General features: G+C 37.8%; 2 protein-coding genes across 7 annotated transcripts; one reads left to right on the top strand and one right to left on the bottom strand.

Moving 5' to 3' along the window:
* The first annotated feature begins 274 nt into the window (after positions 1-274).
* On the top strand, positions 275-7088 carry LOC103711337 (arabinosyltransferase RRA2-like). Its single transcript, XM_039120685.3, has 2 exons — positions 275-1040; positions 5765-7088. Exons 1-2 carry the CDS (start codon positions 849-851, stop codon positions 6875-6877), a joined length of 1305 nt encoding a protein of 434 aa, XP_038976613.1. The 5' UTR covers positions 275-848; the 3' UTR covers positions 6878-7088.
* Positions 7089-9190: 2102 nt separating this feature from the next.
* LOC103711306 (G-box-binding factor 1) lies at positions 9191-21693 on the bottom strand. 6 transcript variants are annotated; one of them, XR_015967259.1, is made up of 11 exons: positions 21465-21681; positions 21277-21372; positions 21095-21181; positions 20865-21009; positions 20681-20723; positions 20430-20478; positions 19091-19156; positions 18951-19015; positions 18720-18797; positions 10111-10236; positions 9191-9546 (listed from the first exon to the last, which is right to left on the bottom strand). XR_015967259.1 is itself a non-coding variant. In XM_088701133.2 (11 exons), exons 1-11 carry the CDS (start codon positions 21609-21611, stop codon positions 9520-9522), a joined length of 984 nt encoding a protein of 327 aa, XP_088557259.1. In that variant the 5' UTR covers positions 21612-21680; the 3' UTR covers positions 9191-9519. The 6 variants fall into 6 exon arrangements, 5 of the variants coding, with proteins under 5 accessions (XP_088557259.1, XP_088557258.1, XP_008795625.2 ...); XM_088701133.2 differs by having other exon boundaries at positions 18951-19012; positions 20623-20723; positions 21465-21680; XM_088701132.1 differs by having other exon boundaries at positions 20623-20723; positions 21465-21670.
* Between the last annotated feature and the right edge of the window lie 1043 nt (positions 21694-22736).

Below are 22736 nucleotides of genomic sequence, written 5' to 3'. Positions count from 1 at the left end.
TTCGCCTATCGGCCGGCCGGCTTTAAGCAACCTTCGCTTTTCCTGCTAAGATCCCAAGTCTCCAAGTGGGCCCTCTTGGCCACCCAAGAAGCCTTTCTTTCATTCACATTTCGATGAAGAATGCTTCATGTGAGAATTGACATTTCATATATAGATATGGGACATAAAGTTTCCATAAGTAACTAACTTTAAAATGAATATTGAGTAGTACGAGCTATTTTATCCTCTTTCTGTTCTATTGATCAGAAGGCGATGGTTATATCAGAAATATCGACAGATCACCATCCAGAGAGGAAAGTTCTATTTCTTGAGAGACTGAAGGGGGAAGACCCCAAAGATAGTCTTACCTAAACTCTTCCGATTGAATATGAGAAAGCCTATAAAACAACGAGCTACTATCATTTCTTCATTATAGATTGAGATTTTCTTCGAACTTGATGCACAGAAATATATAGTTGCAACATGATAAAGGCTTGGAATATTTTTGCTAAAAAAAATTCAAGTTGCAAACAATAAAATTGATTCTTTTTGATGTGTGTGTAAATCAATGGCCTTCTAAGCGAGCTTTTGCTTGAGAGTGGCTCGGAGCCTTCCAAGTTCCCATTCCAGCCCCAAATCCTAATTTATATTTGTTTTTTTAACAATTTGCTGAATGTTTCCTCACCTCCCCATGGAAAGTAATCCTTGGTATCTCCCTCCATGGAAGGAAAATCCATAGCGAGGTTTTCGTTAGCATCATATAAATTTCGCTGATTCTGATTTCTTTCCCAAAGAGAAGAAGTAAGAGACTTCAATCCTCGCTCGTCTCCTCTTCTTTCCTCCGGTTCTGGGATCGGAGGCCCGGGATAATGGCTGGGCGGCGGGAGGGCCCGCTGATGCGTGTCGGCAATGGCCTGCCCTCTCGCGGATCTCGGATCGCCATGGCCGTTGCCATCGGCATCATCCTCGGATGCGTCATTGCCTTCCTCTTCCCCGATGGCCTCTTCCGCTCCTCATCCCCGTCACCTCCTCGCTCCCAGAACACCGCCAAATTGAGTCAGGTACTTCGGTTCCTTCTTTTCTCGGTTTTGATGACTTCTTGTGATTAAAAGGTGGTATCTTGGGAAGGAAAATTGCATGAAATTTTAGAACATGTCTTCAATCTCAGAATTTCTAATGATTCTAGTGGGATATTCTTCTCGTGCCAACCATTTGACGTTTCCCCCCAATTTATAAGAAGAGTTTTGGATATCTTAGACCAGATGCTGTTTAAGCTTTGGCTCATTTTTTGGCTCATTTCTCCATTTAAGTCAAAATTTGGAACATAAAGCGTGGATTTGGAGGTACTGTGATTAGCCAATGAAAAAAAAGAGACAATTTTTTAATAATTTCCAGGAAGAAAAGAAAAGAAATATTTTGGTACGAGAGAACCCCCTTTTTTCCAACAGTTACAACATGATCACTTCTTCCGACTATTTGCTCGTGTTTGGTGTGTCCTTGTGCATGGAAAGTTTGGCAATATTTAGGGAATTTTCTAATTATAATTAGACTTGTTGAGGAAAGCATTGAAGTTGTAGTCACTGTTTACCAGCCAGTCAAAGATCGTAACAGGTTTCAATGGTTTCAAATGATTTATTTCATTCAAACATTTATCAACTCCAAACAAGTGCATTGGGGTATGATGTAATTTCTGGAGAAGTAATTTCACGGTGAATTTATTAGAAGATTTTCCAGAACAGATATGTTGATGGCATGGCTAAGAGCATGTATGGAGAGCGATGGTGGAACTGAAAACTACCGGCAAGTTTCTATTGCAATGCCTTTAGATCTATTGTAGATTGGGTGTGCTATAGTTAGTTTTTGGTGGGTGAATGGAGTTTTTCATTGATGGCGGAATGTTAAACTGGTCTCGTTCATGACTGAGTAATCACATTATTTGACAATAGGGCATTCATATTAGGGGGAGTGTTAGTGGAAAGCTTTCAGTGGACAGTGGTCGATATTACTTGAACTTATTGATTTTTCCATACTGAGAATTGCCAGCACTACTGAACAATTAAATACATCATAGTACTGCTTGGCACATCAACAAGATGATACTCCAATGAATTGATGATGTTTGTAGGCAGCTTAAAGTACCAACACCTGGTATGGTTTTGACTGCTGTATTTTGAACATCGGTATGTAGGTAATTGTTCTCCATTTTTCTAATCATTTAAGCATTTTACCCTTGGGAGCAGGAATAACTAAATTTTGTCAGGTTTCCTTGGCTTGAGGTTTTAGCTCTAAAGTTTTTTATTACATCTATTCAGTATCTGATTCATCAATCAGACCTATATGATATTTGTGTTTTGTCATTAAGGATGAACATACATTGAATCAGTAGCTTAGTGCTAAAACCAGTCACAGAGCATGGACTTGAGAAATTTCTTCAGCTGGGGACAAATATTAATTGTGAATTGAGGTATTCAATCATGAATATTGGAGTTTAGCATCTATAAAAAAAAATAAAATATAAAAAATAAAATTATGATAAAATATGTCAGAAAATACTAGCAATCCTGAGAAAGATAGACGAATGTCAAGAACTAGATGAAGGCTGTATTTTTTGTTGATTTGAACATTAAAGAGCCAGTTGTTGCAGATTTGATATTTGATTGTCTGAAGCTCAAGGATCTCAGTAACGGAAGCCCAATAATCGAAATCCAATTATTGGTGATCCCCAAGTAGAACTTCTTTCTGAAGATCTGATTTTCAAATGGAAATTGTCTTGCAATCTATTTTACTTTTATTTGAAGGTTTCTGAAACTTTTCTTATCTGACTGTGATTAGATGAGTTGGGTTGACAGAAGAGAGTCAGAGAAGCAACAATGTGATAGATTAGTGGCAAGATATTACCAGGTTAGTCTTTATTATCACATATTGAAGATCCAATAGTTGGACTTGAAGATAATGTTGGATCAAGCGCTTACCATCATACCAAAAGCAATTGTTGTTAGTAGAGGCGCAACTTTATTTTCTTAAACCGAGGCTGACCACCACAGAGCAACCCCCATGGCTATCAATGGCAGAGCAGAGCCCCGTACTAAGCGACAAGTGGATAGGAGGGGCTTCGCAATGCGCCTCCATAAGCGCATCGACAGGCTGGGCTGTCAACTACCGATGCCACTATGTGGCCCCCATAAACCACATGTGGCAGCAAACCCCTAAGGGGAGGCTTGAAAAAATCCCAACAATCCCCCTCCCCAAGCGACACCCTGGGGGTTCGAACCTGCAACCTCACTCTAATACCACTTGTTGGATCAAGCGCTTACCACCATACCAAAAGCAATTGTTGTTAGTAGAGGCACAACTTTATTCCTTAAGCCGAGGCTGACCAATGCAGGGCATCCTCCAGGCTATCAACAGCAGAGCAAAGCCCCGTACTAAGCGACAGGTGGGCAGGAGGGGCTTCGCAATGCCATTGATAGCCGTAGGGGGTGCCCTGTGGTGGTCAGCCTCGGCTTAAGAAAAAAAGTTGCACCTCTACTAACAGCAATTGCTTTTGGCATGGTGGTAAGCACTTGATCCAACAAATAACATTCATTAGCAAGAAATTAGTTATTTTATATTTTCCAAATCCAGCAACCACCTCAGCTAGTAAGTGTCATGACTTAAAATCTGAATGTCAATTTCATCTGTATAGTGGTTTTGTAGTGTCTGATTGACCAACATCTATTGGAAGTATTTGAAGCACTAAAGTTCTTATAGACCAAGGCTCTGTTTGGCAAAGCACTTTTTGGCCCTCCAAAAGTACTTTTAGATGAAATAGGGATGTTTGGTAAAAAAATCGAAAAGCTATTTTAGCTTTGCCGGAAAGCTAAAACAGCTTTTTGGGAGAAGCTCCATTTGGAGCTTCTCTGGAAAAGCACTTTTAGGCTCCATCGGAAAGCTATTTTGGATTAGAAAATTTTACCTTCTTGGATCAAAATATCCATGATAAAATATGATAATTACAAAAAATGATAATATTAATATATAATGATAATAATTATAATATTTTATACCTTTATTATTATATTATACTATAAATATAATATTTTATTACATTATATCATAGTACATTGATATGTTATGTTATATAATATCAAATTATGTTATATTATTATGCTATTTTATACAATATTATATTACTATATTATAATAATATTATATTACATTACAGTAATATTATACTATATTATATATTTACATATTAATATATATTATATTTTATTATGCTCTATTGTATAATACTATGCAATGTCCTTTATGGTTATTTTATTATACCAAAAGTACTTTCTTAATTTGTTTACCAAATACATATTAAAATCTCACAACACTTTAGAAATATAGTTATCAAATATCAAATAGCTTTTTATAAAAGCTCTACTTCTGAAAGCTTAACTGCCAATAGCTCTACCAAATGGGGCCCAAGTTATTGTGGCTAGAAAGTGGTTCTTGGGGTGGTATTTGGTACTCAAATATCTACCTCATATATGTATTTAAGTTTGTGCAGCTTATCTTCAGGTCCAAACCACCCCGCCAGGGACCCACTCTCCTGCCTCTCTTTTCAACCCTCCAGTAGAAGCATCATTTCATGCTCAAGGATTGAACGAATCATTTTATGTGATTGACTATATTTTTTTTCTGTTTTTAAATACCTGATTCAAAATTCGAAACTACACCATTGTTTTTAGTTGCTGTAGTGATCGCTAGAGTGGTTTCTGTCTAAAAACACTATTCTAAGTATCTTAATGGTGCTATATGGAGCTTGGGTTTGAAGCGGCTAAGATATCGAGCAAAAAACCTACTATAGCAGCTACCATGCTATGAGTTCAAAGTGGACGATTTATTTCTATAGCTGGCTGGACCAATTCCCAATTGGACTGGTTTAGCAATCAACTGGTCTAACAGGTTGTTGAAAGCACAGGCTGGTCTAATTATTTTGTGCCCTAAACAAAATAAAGTATGGGAGAGAAGAAGAGAAAGAGAAGCGAATTTATGTCATATGATTTTAGACGTCTTTCTTCTATGGTTGATGTTTCAAGACTTTGGACATCTTTCTTCAAATCATTTGTGATGTATATGTAAGGCCATTCCAGGAAACTAAAGAAAGGCCGGTACAAATTGCAGCTTATCGTCAGGTCCACCCACCGCCTATTCTCTATTATCGCATGCTTATATCAAATAACGAATACAGACATGCATTTGCAGACAATGTACCTTAGTGGATTGACACATTTTGTGATTCCTTGTGAAGGAAACTCATGGCTTAGATCTAAAGGTTATCAACCAACATGATGCACTTAGATAGAAATCTGATTATTGAGACATCTAAACTACAATAAAGATGCATAATATGGTCTCTATGAAAGCACCGCAAATTAAAATACATAGAAAGAAAGTGAATGGTCAAGTTTATCTTCAAAGGTGGCACCATGTAATTCTTGCTCTACTTGGTTCCTAAAGTTCATGTAGGTGGAAGTAGACTCGGCCATCTTGAAGAAAAGACGATTAAAGATATATGCAGCAATGGAATTTAACATCCAGCCATTGAGAAAATAGTGATTGATGTAATTGAGCTACAGCATCTTTTTGACATAAATAAGCATTGCTAGTTTTCATCTAGGTAGTATAATTATCTTATAACTTTAGTTCTCTAGCTGTACATTGTTCTGTTCTTTGATGTCTTCATCCTCACTCATCGTTTGTCTTTGTTTTCATGTCAGAATGACAGCTTTCTTTTTTTATTGGTTCATTCTAGGTTAATTCTGCCCCATGTAAATCAGTTGAGAGGACCAACATTTTGAAGTCAGAGCTGGCATCACTATCAGAAAAAAATGCAGAATTAAAGAAGCAGGTTAGGGAACTAACTATGAAGCTTCAATTGGCTGAACAAGGAAAAGATCAGGCTGAAAAGCTGTTTCTAGCTTTAGGAGCAAAGCATAAAGCTGGTCCTTTTGGTACTGTCAAGAGTTTGAGAACAAATCCAGCTGTCACTCCTGATGAATCTGTGAACCCAAGATTGGCAAAGATACTAGAAAAGGTAGCTGTTCGAAAAGAGCTTATAGTTGCTCTAGCAAACTCCTATGTGAAGGAGATGGTGGAGATCTGGTCTGAGAATATCAAAAGAGTGGGTATACCCAATTATCTAATTGTAGCATTGGATGATGAGATGGAAAGTTTCTGCAAATCAAAGGAAGTTCCTGTTTACCGAAGAAATAGTGACGAAGGCATTGATTCCATTGGAAGGAGAGGCGGGAACCATGAAGTGTCTGGATTGAAGTTCCATATTTTGAGGGAATTTTTGCAGCTTGGTTACAGTGTTCTTCTCTCAGATGTTGATATCATCTACTTACGGAACCCATTTGGTCATCTTTACAGAGATTCTGATGTGGAATCCATGAGTGATGGTCACAATAACATGACAGCTTATGGTTATGATGATGTCTTTGATGAGCCTCAAATGGGTTGGGCAAGATATGCTCATACAATGCGCATATGGGTTTACAATTCTGGTTTTTTCTATATTAGACCAACAATTCCCTCAATTGAGCTTCTGGATCGTGTAGCAACCAGATTATCTCGTGAAAATGCATGGGACCAACGGGTCTTCAATGAAGAGCTTTTCATCCCCTCACACCCGGGATATGATGGGCTTCATGCATCCAGGAGAACCATGGATATGTATCTTTTTATGAACAGCAATGTTCTTTTCAAGACTGTGAGGAAAGATGCTAACCTGCGCAAGTTAAAGCCAGTCATTGTTCATGTGAATTACCATCCTGATAAACTCCGTAGAATGAAAGCTGTTGTGGAGTTTTACGTCAATGGAAACCAAAATGCACTGGATCCTTTGCCTGATGGTTCAGAGTAGTCTATTGGGCCCTTGCTTTGGGTTTCGCTTTTGCAATAGAAGCACAGGTTTTTGACTTCTACCTTGTAGACATTACTTTCATGTAGATCATCTGAAAAGCCTTTGCGCTTATGCTGAGTTCCACTAGAAGTTGTGGAAGGCAGCTTTTCTTGATCCCATACATGATCTGGTGCTCTAATTATGATAAAGATGGAATAATATAGCATCATAAGGAAACTCTTATCACTTGTCTTCATTGTCTGCTATGGTTCTTCTGTTCTATACCGGATATTTGGCAAAGTCAATATGATCTTGATTGCTGGAAGGTAGTCATCACTGTCCAATTCTCAGATTATCTCCATTTTGGCAAGTTCTTGTTCTTTACCTTGATGTCAACTTCTACACAGTATCTTGTGTCCAAGAGATTTTTTTTATAAAAAAAATCAATTGGGGGAGGGGGTTAAGACTTCACCCAATTTATTGTGGGAAGAAATTTTCACTTAATGCATGCCGGATTCAGACACGTCGCCGACTCACTGGTGACAATTCCAAGTTGAACTCCAAGCAACTTGACAAAGTGTAAGGAGATTTATGGATGATTGTGAATCTCTATCTCATTTTGAAGTTTTTTCAACTTACATAACTTGATTAATATGATTTGAAGGTACACAATTGCTTCAGTTGTTGAAGTTAGTGCATGCACTTCTTATCTCTTCCTTACATTAAGATAATAAGAATCCCATTGAGTAGTGGTGTATTTATTACATACAAGCATTGCTGTAGAGGGGAAAAAGGAGAAGTGAGATATTCTAACTTTCTCTCCCATCTCTTGATCCCAATTAAAAACAATTTCTGTAACTAATTCAGATTTTTGGATATTTGATAGACAATAGGGTTCATTAACTCATTGAAATTGAACATGTTACATGCCACCAAGGTAGCATGGCTAAATATGTAACCCTTTTCCAAAACCTTCTTGTCTTTAATTGTCGGCGCGTCTCGGCCAAGATTCGAAAAATTTGCAGTTTGTAGCCTTTATATTAGTGGATATGTGTCATCCATCCAAGACATTTTATTTCAAAATGAGTATAATATAGGAGAAATAGTATTGAGGCTGCCTAAGTTATCCCACCGCCCAAAAGACGGGGAGTCTAGCTACAAATAGCTACATCTGGATGCAAAAAGCAATCTCCTAGTTAATAAGGAGATAGAGAGAAATATAATTCAGGTAGTTATAGAGGTGAGAAAGGGAAGACAAGCACCACTTAATCCTCAGCTCCATTAAATAGATTTTGCAATCAAATTGGAGACAGAGACAAACATATATAGTTTATAGATGTGAGAAAGGAGGATATGGGATACTTATCTACAGCTCCCAATCCCAATTAAATAAATTATGCAACAGCTTGGGTTTTATCCCAATGGATGCACCTAATAGTTAGAAAGTTCCCGGTATAAATCTCATGGATGGTGCATTCCCAAGCTTTCATTACTAGTTAGGGGTGAAAGTGGATCGGATATTATCCATCCGAATCTATTTTCATATCCGAATATAGATAAAAAATTTAAGCATCCGTCTAATATCCATATCCGTATATTCAATTCTATTTGTAACCATATATATTAATTTTATATAGCACTTATGAAGTTAAGAAAAATAAACAACCACCTTAACATGCTATTAACTTGATTTCTCATCCACTTAATAATATCTTTGATTATTTGATCATAAAGTTTATTTATCCAATTATATTCATATTTATATTTATACTTTTGGTATTTGATATGTTTCCATTTAAAATAAATATCGATATAAATTTTTGTATCCTACCAACATCTATATCCGTATCTATATTTATCAAAGAAAGTAAGTATGGATATGAATATACTAATATCTGATCCGATTTAAGCCCTATTGTCGGTTAAAGCTTGCGGAAGGCATAGTTTCATTCTAGACTCCTTAAATCAAACACATGCAATTAAAGGTCCAAGCACAAGATAGATAACATCATCTGCTAGCATCTTTCTAGTTCCATAGCACCATGGGGTGTCCTATGGTTAGCAGCAGAATGGGACTAGAGAAGAAAATGCACACAGGTAGATCCATTCTCACTTGTTACTTATTTAACTTATAGGCTTCATATATTAACATCAATTTAGCTTGGTCTAAAGATTTTCACAGGAGAAATATCCTTTCACCAATTTATGTGATAATGGTGCTCAACATATAACACCAAGCTGATGCAAATTTTTGCAATTATAGTCACTGTCACTGTGCAGAAGTTGTCCTCATTACTTCACAATTGGCCAGCAAGATAACAAACTCGCACCATATGTATAAAAAAGAATTGCTGATTAAATCCCTGCATCTTTTGAGTACATTTACAGCAATGTACTACAAGCCACCAAAGAAAATAATTGGTAAAAAACCTGTGGAGAGACGTATTAAGGAATGCCGCATTTTGATGACAAAAAAAGGTGACAGGCCCCCAGAACAATGACAGAAGGAAAAGAGTTCTTTGTTGACCAGATAAATTTAGGCTTAACCACTGAATCTTAACATCTTCTCATTTGCCCAACTGAATCCCACCAAACCATGATGAAGATGGTCACTGCTTTCAGCATCAATTGAATGCATGGCTGATAAATCACCGCTAATGCCTTCAATGGAAGATTTTACTCAGCTCCTCCTGTTTCAAAAAGGAAAAAAAAGTTTAATCAACATCACTATGCATAATTAATCAAATAGAACCCACTGCTCTGGAACTGAAGCTCAATTGTTAATGAATAAGAACTTGACGCTTGCTTACATTTCATAATTCATAATTCCAGTGATATTTTTGGTTAACTAGGGAGCAGAACTGTGTGAACTATATAACAGCAATGGCATTGTTGAATTTATTTTGTTTAACATGAGGTACCAGAGGCAGCACAGTTGCAAATGCAAACATGCTGCAGAAATTACTTCTTAATGACCCAAATGATAAAGGTTTAGCCAACCAGAGCTTGGCTCAAGTGGTTGGTCCCTCCTCTGTCAGATGAGATCGCAGGTTTGAATCATAGTGAGATGCTTCAATAGACATATGGAGCTATTTGTGTTCAGTGTCCAGTTAATTTAGGGCCTTCTGCCCAGTGTAGGGGCTCCTTATTTAAACTGTCAGACGAAATTTCATAAAAAGAAAAAAAATAAACAAATAAAATTAGGTATGGTAAGACAAATGTCAAGAGAAGAAAGATGGAGTAGATTTACTAACTGCAATTGATGCATTTTCTGAATCCAGCTCCTTGCAGTGTTTATCAAGTTGTTCAAGCTCTCTTCTGAGTGCACAGTTCTCACCGTTCAGCATATCCACCCTCCTTGCCAAATCCTGATATTGTTGCTGGTGAAAGAGAACATACTCAGATACCTACAATCAGTTCTCAGAATTCTACTATAGGTACTACAGAGAGAACCATTAAGCTAGATACAAAAATAACATATGACCCAAAAGGCACCAAGCACCATAATTAAAGATGAATTTAACATTTAATGCATAAAACTTTATTTCTGGAACCAAACAAAATGAAATAAAGCCCAGTTGTTGCACCCCTCAACATGGAAGAAGGTTCTGGGTTCTTGCCCCTCTACACACACACACACACACACAACTGTGAAGGGACTTGAGATATGGAGCCGAGCAAAACTGTGAACATGATAATGAAAGAGAACCAGTTAAACGTTAGTTAATCTAAGAGAAGATAAAACATCTGACAAGAACAACTTTTGTGCAACTTGAGGAGAAGATATTTCCAGACAAAAGATATTTCAAGTAGCTATTAAAAAAGAATGTAGCATGATAAGATCAAAATACCACTTGAGCAAACTTGTGTCAAAATGAGGAAACATGGATTCTACAGACACGGGAGGGGGAGAATGGGAGTGGGGTATCTAAAGCTTGAGTACCCATATAACCAGGCTCCTAACCCTGATCAACTATACCTTTGTTCCTCCCATAGAAATAAGTAACTTCTGATAAATTACATTCATGACTTCCATGTGTGAATGACCCGTTTAACCCTATCAATTACAAAATTGCAATCTGTTACAGCAGTCTCCTGGGCAACTAGGCAACTGTTTCGGCTATTGACGTCTTCCAAAGCCTAGATGGCCCTTGCCTAGTCCTTCATACGCTCAGTATATATAAAAATATGTCTCTATATATGTACATTATATGCATATGGAAATGTATGAATACATATGCAGTTACATATGTATGAATGGACATGCATCATAAATGTGCCAGATATATGCAGGCATACATACTATGCATATATGTATATATAGTATAATATATATCTATAAATTTAAGGTATTTTCTTGTGATTTCTTTTTATTAATGACAAGTGGATGCTAGGAAGGGAGTAAGATAGAGCAAATTGGAAACCAAGGAAGAATAAGATTGTATTAAACAATAATAAAGAAAGTGTTCAACAAGTGAGTTTTTCATTCAAAACCTTAATCTCAAGATCCAACTTCCATTGAGAAAGTTTGGCAATCTCAATCACTTGAGCTGAGGCATCAATGGCATCTGCTACTGCTGCTAGTTTCTTTTTATTTTTAGAGTTTATTATGGATTTTACAAAGTGAAACGTGCCATCCAAGTGTTTTTTGTAATGTACATTCAGTGCATATTAGAGTAGGATAATATATATTGAGAGGATGAACTGTAATGGTTTGGCAACTTTGTACTATGTCACCTAGGTGCCTGGACAAACCACCCGATCCAACAAGGCTAGGGACCATCACCTAGGGTTGCTATGGCTATTTAACAACTATGTGCAAAGCACAATCAAGCGGAAAAAATGTAAAATTAAACTACATATAGCAAATGACAAGATCAATTCTGTATTCTAGGCACTTGGACAAAGCGCTTGGTCAACTACTTATCCAATAAGCTAGGGACCATGCCTAGGGTTGCTATGGCTATTTGTCAACTATAAGTGCAAGGCAAAATCAAGGGGAGAACATGTGAAATTAAACTACATGTAGAAAATGCAAGACCAATTCTGTTTTCCAATCAAAAGGTAATGTGGCTGTTTATGCAAGGATCCGACATATTTAATATTAGTTGCAATCCCCACTGACTATCCTAGTTTCCCAGAACACCATGAAAAGAAAATGTCAAGTCTTGACAACTTATAACGTTATGGCAGCAACCTTCCCAACTTTAGTCATCAATGCAGTTTGAAGAAAATAGTTTATTAGGTGCAAGGAGAAGCGCTGCAACATTTAGGTAGAATTTCTAAGGAAAAACTCAACCAACTATACATCATCAAGAAATCTTGACAAGAGATGTTGTGAAATAAGGTATATAAGCCAACTAAAAATTATGTAATTCAGACAAAATATAGTCTTATTTTGAGCCAAGATGTACATTATTCAAGGTTTTTCCCTTTTTGATAGTTATATTGTTCATGTTGTTGGAGTTACCCATCCTAACACTTAAAAAAGCCTTCATATTTCCAATCTTTTACACTTCCTGTTCAATGATCCTGCTATCCTTAAAGCACTCCTATCTTAAAAGGGTCATGATGATGACTACCTAGAAGGCATTTAATCCACCTCACAATTACCAATTATACAAGCCTCAATTAAAATGCCAGTAAAATTGCACAGCACAACTAAGCAAATATAAACAAAATTTCAATTTATCCGACTTTATCTCTCACAAATCTCCCTCTCTCTCCATCTCGCTTCTTGAATCTTGACCAAGTAGTTCCCTTCCAAACCCCACCATAGCCTATTAGTCCCACCTCCACAAATAACGCCCTCTCTCTCTCAAACTCTTTCTCAATGAGACCACCACATAAACACTAGGATGGGGATTGATTGATGAGTAATGCTATAGAAATAAATTCAATTGATGATACAGTCTAGGATTAAAGCAGTTCTGTCTTAGCATGTTGGGCTCACCAACCTAGTAGATGGCTAGGTAGGCTTACTGTGGTAATGACCATGTCTGGAGATATACGTGTGGAGAGAGAGGGAAAGGGAGCTGGGGGGGGGGGGGGGGAGAGAGAGAGAGAGAGAGATTTGTGGAGTACTAATCTCATACGAAGTCTCTCCATTTATCTATAGAAAAGCTCTACAGTACAAAGTTTTTAAAACAAGAGGACTTGATAAGTTTTTTTAAAGTTTCCTTTTTAGATTGCAGTGAATGATTTTTAGTCATCAAACTAAACATTTCTTATTTCTTTATTTGGTGTATTTTTCTATTTTAGTATTTCTAATTCATGAGTCATTAATTTTCTTAATTACAGATGCATAAGTGAAATGTACTTATATTTAAGTTGCTCATTATTATGGCAAAATGCACCCATAATTTGGTAAATTGAACATCTTCTAGTCAACAAATATGATAGAGAAAAGGATGAATAAGTGATTAGATAGTTGCTTTGCTACCAAGAGGCATGCTCTGAATAAGCTTAATCTCCCAACAACATGCAAAAGCAGAAAACTGAAATGGATGAACAGAAAATGTGGATTCTGACATTTAACTAGAATTTAACTTAAAACTTCCATACACCATCCAAGGTCCTGAATTTTTTGTTTCTACATGGAATGACACAAGCTTCAATTTTATGCAACTACTCAAATCTATAGCACCCCTATTCTTTGACTGCAAAATACAAAAAGGACCTCCAGTTTACCAAGGAAACCACATTGGTTATCCAAAAGACATTTAAAAATCAGAAAAAGTATAATGTTTCCACCACCAACTAATTTATAAAGACATTTTAGTTTATGCTTGACTTCATGAGCTTAGACAAATTGAGCTATTCAAATGGATACTCAAATTGGTAGGTCCAAGCCAAATTTCAAATTTTTGGACTTTTTGACTATTTGGCAAGCATTTGTGAAACTTAATTTTAGAGCTATCTACCATGGCATTTGCTCAAATAGTAATTTTAATTTGTTGTTTGAAATTAAAATAACGATATAGTAAACTGAATATAAAATTTAAACCTAAATGTTGTATTTCATGAAACAAGTTTTTAGATCATAGTTTTCAATACTAGATCATACCAAGTATACTGTCTCATATCAATAGGGTATTGATACAAGGTAGGCCCCATTACCAAGTTTTATTACCAAAATCTAGACCAACAATATACTAGTTGGATACTAGTACAAGTACTGAAGTTGGTGTTAAAAACTTGGCTTTATATTGCCAAGTCAACTTAAAACCAAGGACTCCGTTTGTTTAGACAAAAAGAATCCCAACATACCATTACCATGGTGATTGGTGAAAAATATTATAAATGAAATGCAGAGAGACTATATTGGGGGATTTTCATACTCCAAACATTTCCATAGTCGACGACCTCCAGACACCATTTCTCTCTCTCTGTGTGTGTGTGTGTACATGGCCACAAAATATTACAACTTCTCTAACACCTTCCTCCAACACTTCTCTCTCAAAAGCAAAGTTGTGCTTTCTGTCAAAGAGAGAACAAGGGTAAGGGATGCGATTTGGACCACATAAATACCTAGATAACTAGGCTATAGATATCACACACTATTGCCAATACAAAAAATAAATTCCAACCATACTATCCCTCAATTTCTAATGCATTAATTGTATTGCATATATCCATACCCAATGCACAATTGCATATGTTTTAATAAGACTTGAACCTGGTGGTGCAACCTATACACGATAGTGATGTTTCCTTCATCTGCAAATGTATTTCTAACACTTAAACCTGTAGGACAATATCTTAGACCTAGTAGTGATGTTTCCTTCATCTTTGCCAGTTTGAGTGCACCCCCCTATTTGCTCTCTTTATACTGGTTTGGCAATGGTTGTGGTAACTTCATTTGTTTTGGACTAGACTATGAGTTCATTTTGCCTATGGGAGCTAGCCCATTTTCTATTTTGCTTAATTCATAGCCTCAATGAAATGTGCAGTAGCATCCATTGTTTTCTCACAAAAATGTAGAAGTTAATTTGGTTGCAAGATTCATAAAGTGGAAATGGAAAGGAAAGCAAATTAAAGGTAATCAAAATATATTAGCATGTTCATCATAGCATCCACATAACCGTTATAGCAAAAGGGAGAATGCATAACATGGAAATCAAAGAAAAACTATACAGGTAAAAGCTATCCATTCAAATTGGAAGTATTAAAGATTAATAAAGAACTATCAGAGATCATGTATTTGGGAAGCAAAGCTCAAGGCAAGGTATGCCGTACCAGTACTGGTAGGCGTACCGATACCGATTGCCTATCGAACCGGTACGGTTCCAGTTCGAACCAGTTTGAACTGGTACCGAACCGGCCAACAGAGCACAGCACGCGCAGAAAGAAACCTGTGGAAGCGCATTAAACACACCCGCCCCGATTCGAATCGGTTTGAACCGGTACCGAACCGGCCAACGGAGCGCAGCACGCGCAGAAAGAAACCCGTGGAAGCGCATTAAACACACCCGCATGGGCGCGGTTCTGAGCGCGGGGAACCAGGCGCGGTTCTGAACGCGGGGAACCAGGCGCGGTTCTGAACGCGGGGAACCAAGCGCGGTTCCTAGCTTGCGCCCACGCGGGTGCGCTGCCTAGCGCAGAGAACCGCACACAAGCACGCTGCCCCGCGCGTACCGGTACCACTCGATTCGGCCCCAAACAGGCCAGAACCATTTTCTATGTTCGTACCGGACCGGTCCGGTACGAACTGAACAGGCCGATACGAGCCTGTTCAGCATACCAATAGCTCAAGGTAATGGGCATTAGTAAAATCCACCGTCAACAATGAGACAAGTGAACAAACAAACACTCATTGGACCAATCAAACAATTAGTTCGTACCCTGAGCTTCAGATTGTTAGCTCACTGCAATAAGATTTTTCCTAGGTTCTTTATAAGAGAGGATTCAATGAAAAGAGATGCAACATCTGTGGTTAAAGGAAGGAGATGGCGTCAAGGTTTTGAAAAACATCTCTCTCTGTTTTCCTTTTTTCAACTCTTGCCATCAACATTATACTAAACGAGTGACCGGCTACCATGATTTCTTCCCTGATAGACTGGAGTCCTCAGTGTTTAAGCTGGCATGGCAATATATATATTTTAACTTTAGTTTTAAATTAAAGTTTAAAATGTCTTCTTAAAAAAAAACCATATCTTAGATAACCAAGACTCCAACTTAACCCGCCTCCATATTGTTACATACTGCATCAATTACAATAATTGTTCCTATAGATTTCTTTTTTCCCTCAATTTAATTTCAACCTACGACCACTAGGAATGGAAGCCACAAATGAAGATAAACAAAAGGTTTTATAATAGACAATTTATTTTAACAAAAAGGTTGAAGAAATGTTGAAAAGTGAAAAGACTTATTCAAGAACACTCTTGATTTAAAAATGTTCTTGCACTTCATTATAGAAAGGATGTAAAGAACCCGTATTTTCAGTTCATAATTGATTTGATATATATCTACTACAAGAGAAACCAATCGTTAGTCTTTCTATTCTTTAAACTTCTATAAACTCACTGGTGTGAGACAAAGTTGTTTTATTTTTTGAGGGGCTAATCCCCACCGACTACACTATGCCCGCCCCACCCCACCTAGGCCTCCAGGCAGACCAAGCAACTACTCGCAGAACTAGGGATTTACTAATAGAGGGTCGAAACAAGGTGTTGCCACTCGGAATCGAACCATGACCTCTTGCTTAGAGGTCAAAATGAGGTACAATCCAAACTAAAGTTCCGTGCTCTGGTGAGACAAAAGGTTGCACTGGAAAGACTAATAATTAATGCATGCATTCAAACAAAAATAGACTATTTTTGAATACCACCAAATACTATACTACATATTATTCTTTAGGACATTAGTTTATAATCTATTGTCTATCATCTCAAAAGTATTCATTATGTTCCAAATTGGATTCTCACTTACAAAAGGATTACCTCTTGAATACTACCAAATACTTTATAATATTACATATTGTTCTCTATGATCTTAGTTTTTAATGTTACTTTGTCTAACATCTCAATAGTATTCATTCAATCCAACTTGGATTCTGACTTTTGCTCTTCTTGAGTAATCTTGTTGTCCATATGTACCATGATAAAACAACCTTTGCTTCATGCAACTACTTCACAAGGATTTCACTTTTGGTTCTCAATATCCAGAGTTCCCTCTAAATATCCTTTGCCACTTTGCTTGCTCTTACAAAATGATAAACCACTGCTTCTAATGCACTTTGTTTGCCAGAGTTCTTCTAGCTTCCAGTGAAAACCGCATCCTAAATCTCCATTTGATTAGGACTTCACAACATTACTTTACATTTTAAGAATAAAATGCATTTTGTCTAGCATTATTAGTTCAAAGCTTTATTACGATCCTAGCTTGATATGCCTATCAAGTGGGCACTTGGGCTTATGGGGCTAATTTTTAATCCTGATACATAGTTAATTAGCTACCTTGGGTGTCAAACTCCCTTTTTTAGGGGAGAACTCATCCTCAAGTTCATGTCTTCATCCCCTTCTCCATAAGGAGAGAGATCTGCTCCATTATAAGTGGCTAAGAGACCATATTGTAGGAAACTTAATTTGCAGATTCTCTCTAATAAGCTTTAGAACTTTTGAAAACCTATCCACCCTATATTTAAGCTTGTTCTTTGCAGAGGTAAATATACTAAATCGCCTTCTTTATAATATCAAATCTCTAGGGATGCTTCTCTTCACCTCACATCTCATGGTTTACAGTCTCCAAATAAAAAGAAACCATAAACAACTTCTTTCTTCTGTTACAATATACTAATAAAGATGGGACAAGAAAGCAGCGAACAATAAAGAGAGTAACCTATGCATGATCTAGCAAATAACCTCAAGGTATGAAATTCTATCATCATCTTCTAATAGTCATTAATTGGGCTCCCATATGCTTGATTAATGTTTGGATAAAAAATGATTGCTGTTATATCCTACTTCAACAGTAGTTTGCTTCTATAGTCATTTCCTTGAAATTGGAAGTACAGTTAAGTCTCTTCTCATGACTTCTACCCAACTCTTTTGCTTCCCCATTAAAGTTTATAAACTCCAATATCTCAGTCATCTTGGTGAGCGAGCAATTCTAAGATAAACTGAAAACATCAGTTTATATTGGTTGAGATAGGAAGCTGATATTACTAAAGTAGAACAGAAAGACAGTCAAGTAATCTCCTTTACCATCTTATACCCAAGTTATTCTGAGAAATTCTGGAAAGGGCCCCTTCTATCCATCAAGGTATCGACTCCCTCAACCAAGGACTCTGTAATCTACTCATGCTATTTGAAGATCTATCCGCACAATCTAAACCATAATTAAATTTCAGGACAGAAATTGCCAATAGTTATGCAACCTTTCTGTTCTCTAATTCCCCCTTCCCCACTTTCTTACTTGCAATCCACATAGCCAACATAATTTGAATTATAATTCAGGATACATATATGTATGATATAAACTTAGATGAAACCACTATATTTCTATCCTTGATGAGAGATCATTCTCTGCATCTGCTGCATATTTTTAGATTTCCACAAAAACAAAGCTCTTAGTATGTTACCCTCTCAATATATTGTGAGAGAGCATTTTCGAATCCCACTATCTTTCAAACAGTATCATGCTTGTCAGAAAAGCAATAATCAGTAGTCTCTCAAATCTTTCTTTGCTACTATTCAAATATGTTTCTCCACAATTCTATGTTCACTATTATCAAATGACACATCACCAAAAGGCCAAAAGAAGTTTAATATTATGAAAATACTCAAAAAACCTGTTTCTTTGAAATTTCATTAGAAAAGCTCATTTAAGATATTCCAAAAACATATACAGAGGAGTATACCTGCTTTCGAAGCCTTGACCTCCTTGCTGACTCTCTGTTCAACTGCTTCCTTCTTTGCTTCTTAAGTTCACGCTCATCCTGACATAAGAAACAATAACTCATAAAGTTTAAGTCAAAAGGAGGTGGCATTTTGAGTACTATCTTTTAAACTTGGAAGGAAAAGAAAATTTTGATTTCCTTGGTAGAGTTTTGAGTTCAAATGATTTGACAAAGACTTCTAACCCTTCTTACCAGCATCCAATGATGTTTATGCCAACGTTCTTTCCGTCCAGCCATTGGAGACAAAGATGCTGCTGCTGAAATATAGGAAGGACCATGTAATACTGCCCTCCCTGGATCTTAAACTGGGAGTTTTCTAGCAAGCCCCTTACCACTGTAAAATGATTCGGCAGTAGTGTTGTCATTTTGACTAGAACCAGTATGCTGCATACTTCCTCCTACGCAAGCCCAAACAAAACTTTATGATTATAAATATCATAATCAAGTATGCTCTCAAATCATTGATCTCATGGTTTCAATCAAAAAAAAAAAAAAAGATCTCATGGTGGAAATTAAAAATATTAGTCCATACTTTATAGGGTTTATAAGGTTACATAGCTTGACATTAACTAACATGAGCTTCATCAATCGGATATGAATGATTTAAATCTGAAATTAAGTCAGTTTTGAGTCCCAAACCTTCCCCCATTCTCAAAACACGGAGCAACTAGTGTAGATCCAACTAACATGAGCTTAAAATGCTATGTATGATTATTTACAACATCAAGAAGTAAGAACCAATCCTCACTTAATCATAGTTCAGTGGACTGAGGCTAGGTCCAAAACTTACCATTAAAACTAGTTAGGGCACCTGACCCTCTACGCTTATAATTTAGCAACCATCAAGGTTATTATTGACAGTAATAAGAGAGAGATTGTTGCCCCCTAGTTAGGGAACCTAACCGATTACACTTATAATCAAGCACCAATCAAGGTTATTATTGATGGTAATGAGAGAGATTGTTGCTCCCCCTTCTCGATGGGTGAGGAATAGTAAAGGTGAGTGGGATGAAAACATGTTAGAAGGGGAGTTATCATGAGCTCTCTAAATTGAGAATTATATTGCTAATTTGTTACTTGTGATCGACAACATTTAAAATGCCTAGAAAAAAATACATAAGTTTTGGAGGTTTCCTACATATGCATCATGTGGACATGATGTCAAGAAGGCTAATTTTAAAACTAAAATGTATGGTAGGATCATACATATTGCAATACCACACAATCAGCAACAATTTACACATCTGGCAAACACAAGAACTAAAATTCAATTGGTTTAGGTACATAAAAACAATAAGTTAATTTAGACATCATATTGTCTCATCAAAACCACATCTTTTGTTTATTTGATGTATGAGAAGGAGATCTCTTATTTAAAAAAAATAAAGCATTTTGATATAAAAGACAATGATCGAGAATAACAATATTTCATTTAAGTAGCCCATCCATTTTGCATTTATAAAATGTTGGCTCTAGTCCTATCAATAGGATTCTAGCATTTTATGATAAGGTTGTTTCAATGCAGATAAAATTTGAGGTTATTGGTTACAAACCATAGAACAATCATGATTTGTAATAAATTACAGATATTAGATAATATTAACTAGCATGTTACTGGTACAGAGACTCTACATGGTACATGAAAACATGAACTTCAAAGAGGATATATACCATCCCAAAGTGTCTTGCCAATATTTTTCTTCCGAGTTGCAACATAGTCCTGAAGCCGAAAAAGAAATTGTAAGGTGAGAAAACGTAGATAACGAGAAGTCATCCAGAGCTGATCTCTTTAACTTTTCACCTAAATTCTTAGCCAAAAGAATAATAAACAATTAGAAAAATAACACTAATCCAGAGGGAATACAATGCAGCAAGTCCATAATTCTAAGCACTTCATGAGCACTCCATCTATCATCAAGTACCTGCAGGCCGGTGCTCGATGAGCCCTCACTTTCGATGTTAACACTGTTTAAATGTTCATTTTTCATGACATCAGTCCATTAGTATATCAAAACCAGACCAAGAAAGATTTCAAAATAATCCAAAACAACCCTACTAAAACAGGTAATTAAATAAAAGAAAAAGATCTCATGTCAAAGAGATAACTTGGAAACCCAAGCAACCTCTGGGAAGCATCCTCCTTAGCAGACTCTGATGATGCCTTCATCCCTTCTCCCCCGTTCCAAGACTCTTCTTTAGATTTTTTCTCCGCCAACCTCCTCTCTGCTTCTGCTGCTATGTATACCGATCCCTAAACAATCCACTTGATGGATCAATAATTCCAAACCCAACTCTTCGAAGAAACAGAGAAGAGGAGGAAGAAGGGTACAAATTACCGTAGCCATGGCAGGCTGGGCATAGATTCCTCCATGAGGATACATTGGAGCGTAAGCGATCGGGGTTCCACACGGCGGCATCGGATACTAAACAAACAAGCATCGGAAAACAGAAAAAATTAAGAGAAAATTCTAATCTTTACAACGGAGAGGGGAGGGAGAGGGAGAGGGCGACCACCGACCTGGCTTCCCCAGGGGTAGGGCAAGGAGACTGCGAGCGGCGGGTGGAATACCGGGATCCTGGCGGAGGCGGCGGCCGTTAAGCCGCTGTAGAGTGCCTGCAAAGGATCGAAAGAGAAAGCCATCGATAACGAGATTTTTTTCGAAACCCGAGGCGGCGCCGGAGTTAGGTGTACGAAGGGAGGAGAACCTGGGCGGAGGTCGACCCGTCCGAGTGCGCCGGCGGCGGCAGAGGCGGAGGATGAGGAGGAGGAGGAGGAGGGTCCGCCGGCGGGCCGGTGGAGATTGGAGTCTTGGAGAGCTCTGCTGAAGCGATGCTCTGTTCTCCGGTTCCCATGCGGTGAGATTACCGGCGCGGTGTCAGGGTTCTGGAAGATCGTATGGATCGACGGTTGACAGAGCCCGGGTTTTGAGATCGACGACGGGGGTCGCGTGGGTACCTCGGCTCTTCTTCTTCTCCCTGTCCCTCGGTGTTTGGCTACGTGGCTATAGGGCTGAGTCACGTCCGATGGGCCACGTGGCTATCTACGGGCGATCTAGTGCCGATCTGGGTTGTATCTTTCGCGTGAAAGAAGGATTCACTTCGCATAAATCCGCCGTTGGCTCGTCCACCGCACAGCTCCCTTGGAGCTCCTAAATCCATTAACATTCCATTGCGTCCCAAAGTGATAGTGAATGAACGGTGGATTCACATAAAAAATAAATTTAAACAAAATAGATCTAACTTTGAGCCATGAAATCCATACTAGTCACGAAGAGAGCCCACAGCACTTCAAGATTTGCGCAAAAAGAGAGTACATTGCACTTCAAGATCCGTGCAAGAAGAGAGAAGGATGACTCTTCACTGCCGTAAAATTTTATTTATGTCTTCGTGATTATCAGAATTTACAAAAATCAAGAGACACTTGTCAATATGAGCTTTAACTAAATGGGATCCAACAAGATACACCCCAACCTATCTTGTGCTTGGTTTTTTTTTTTTTTTGCTACAACAGATAATTCATACAGTTTTAGTACAGATATATCCAAAAAAGTTAAAAAACAGCAAATCTCAGAGCGCTTTAAGCAACTCCCTCTTTTCAACCCACTGGTCCCTCCAAAGTGATCGGCCACATACGAAGCCACCTAATCCACTGCCCCATTAGCTTCTCTATAAATATGCTCGACCTGAAATGCCACATCGCCACTAACCATAGTCCGAATGTCTCGGAGCAAGGGGTGGCACCCACCCACGCTGTCGGTGACCCTGGATCCAACCGATCACCGTAGCCGAATCACCCTAAGCATGATTGCTCTAGCTCGTAGCATGTGCCGAGCATGGCCCAGACTAGCCCATGCTGCCCTCAACTTCGCCCCAAAGACCGAGGTGTCAAAAATCTGGCATCCACCAGCAACAACAACACTAGAGTCCGAACCTCAAGTCTGCACCTCCCCTCCTATCACGCATCCATCGAAGTTAATC

This window comes from Phoenix dactylifera, chromosome 7 (genome assembly GCF_051530095.1).
Source record: "Phoenix dactylifera cultivar Ajwa chromosome 7, Ajwa_hap1_PhDact_Kaust_v1.1, whole genome shotgun sequence".
In the NCBI taxonomy this organism is placed as follows: Eukaryota; Viridiplantae; Streptophyta; class Magnoliopsida; order Arecales; family Arecaceae; genus Phoenix; species Phoenix dactylifera.
This window is presented reverse-complemented; position numbering and strand designations above follow the sequence as displayed.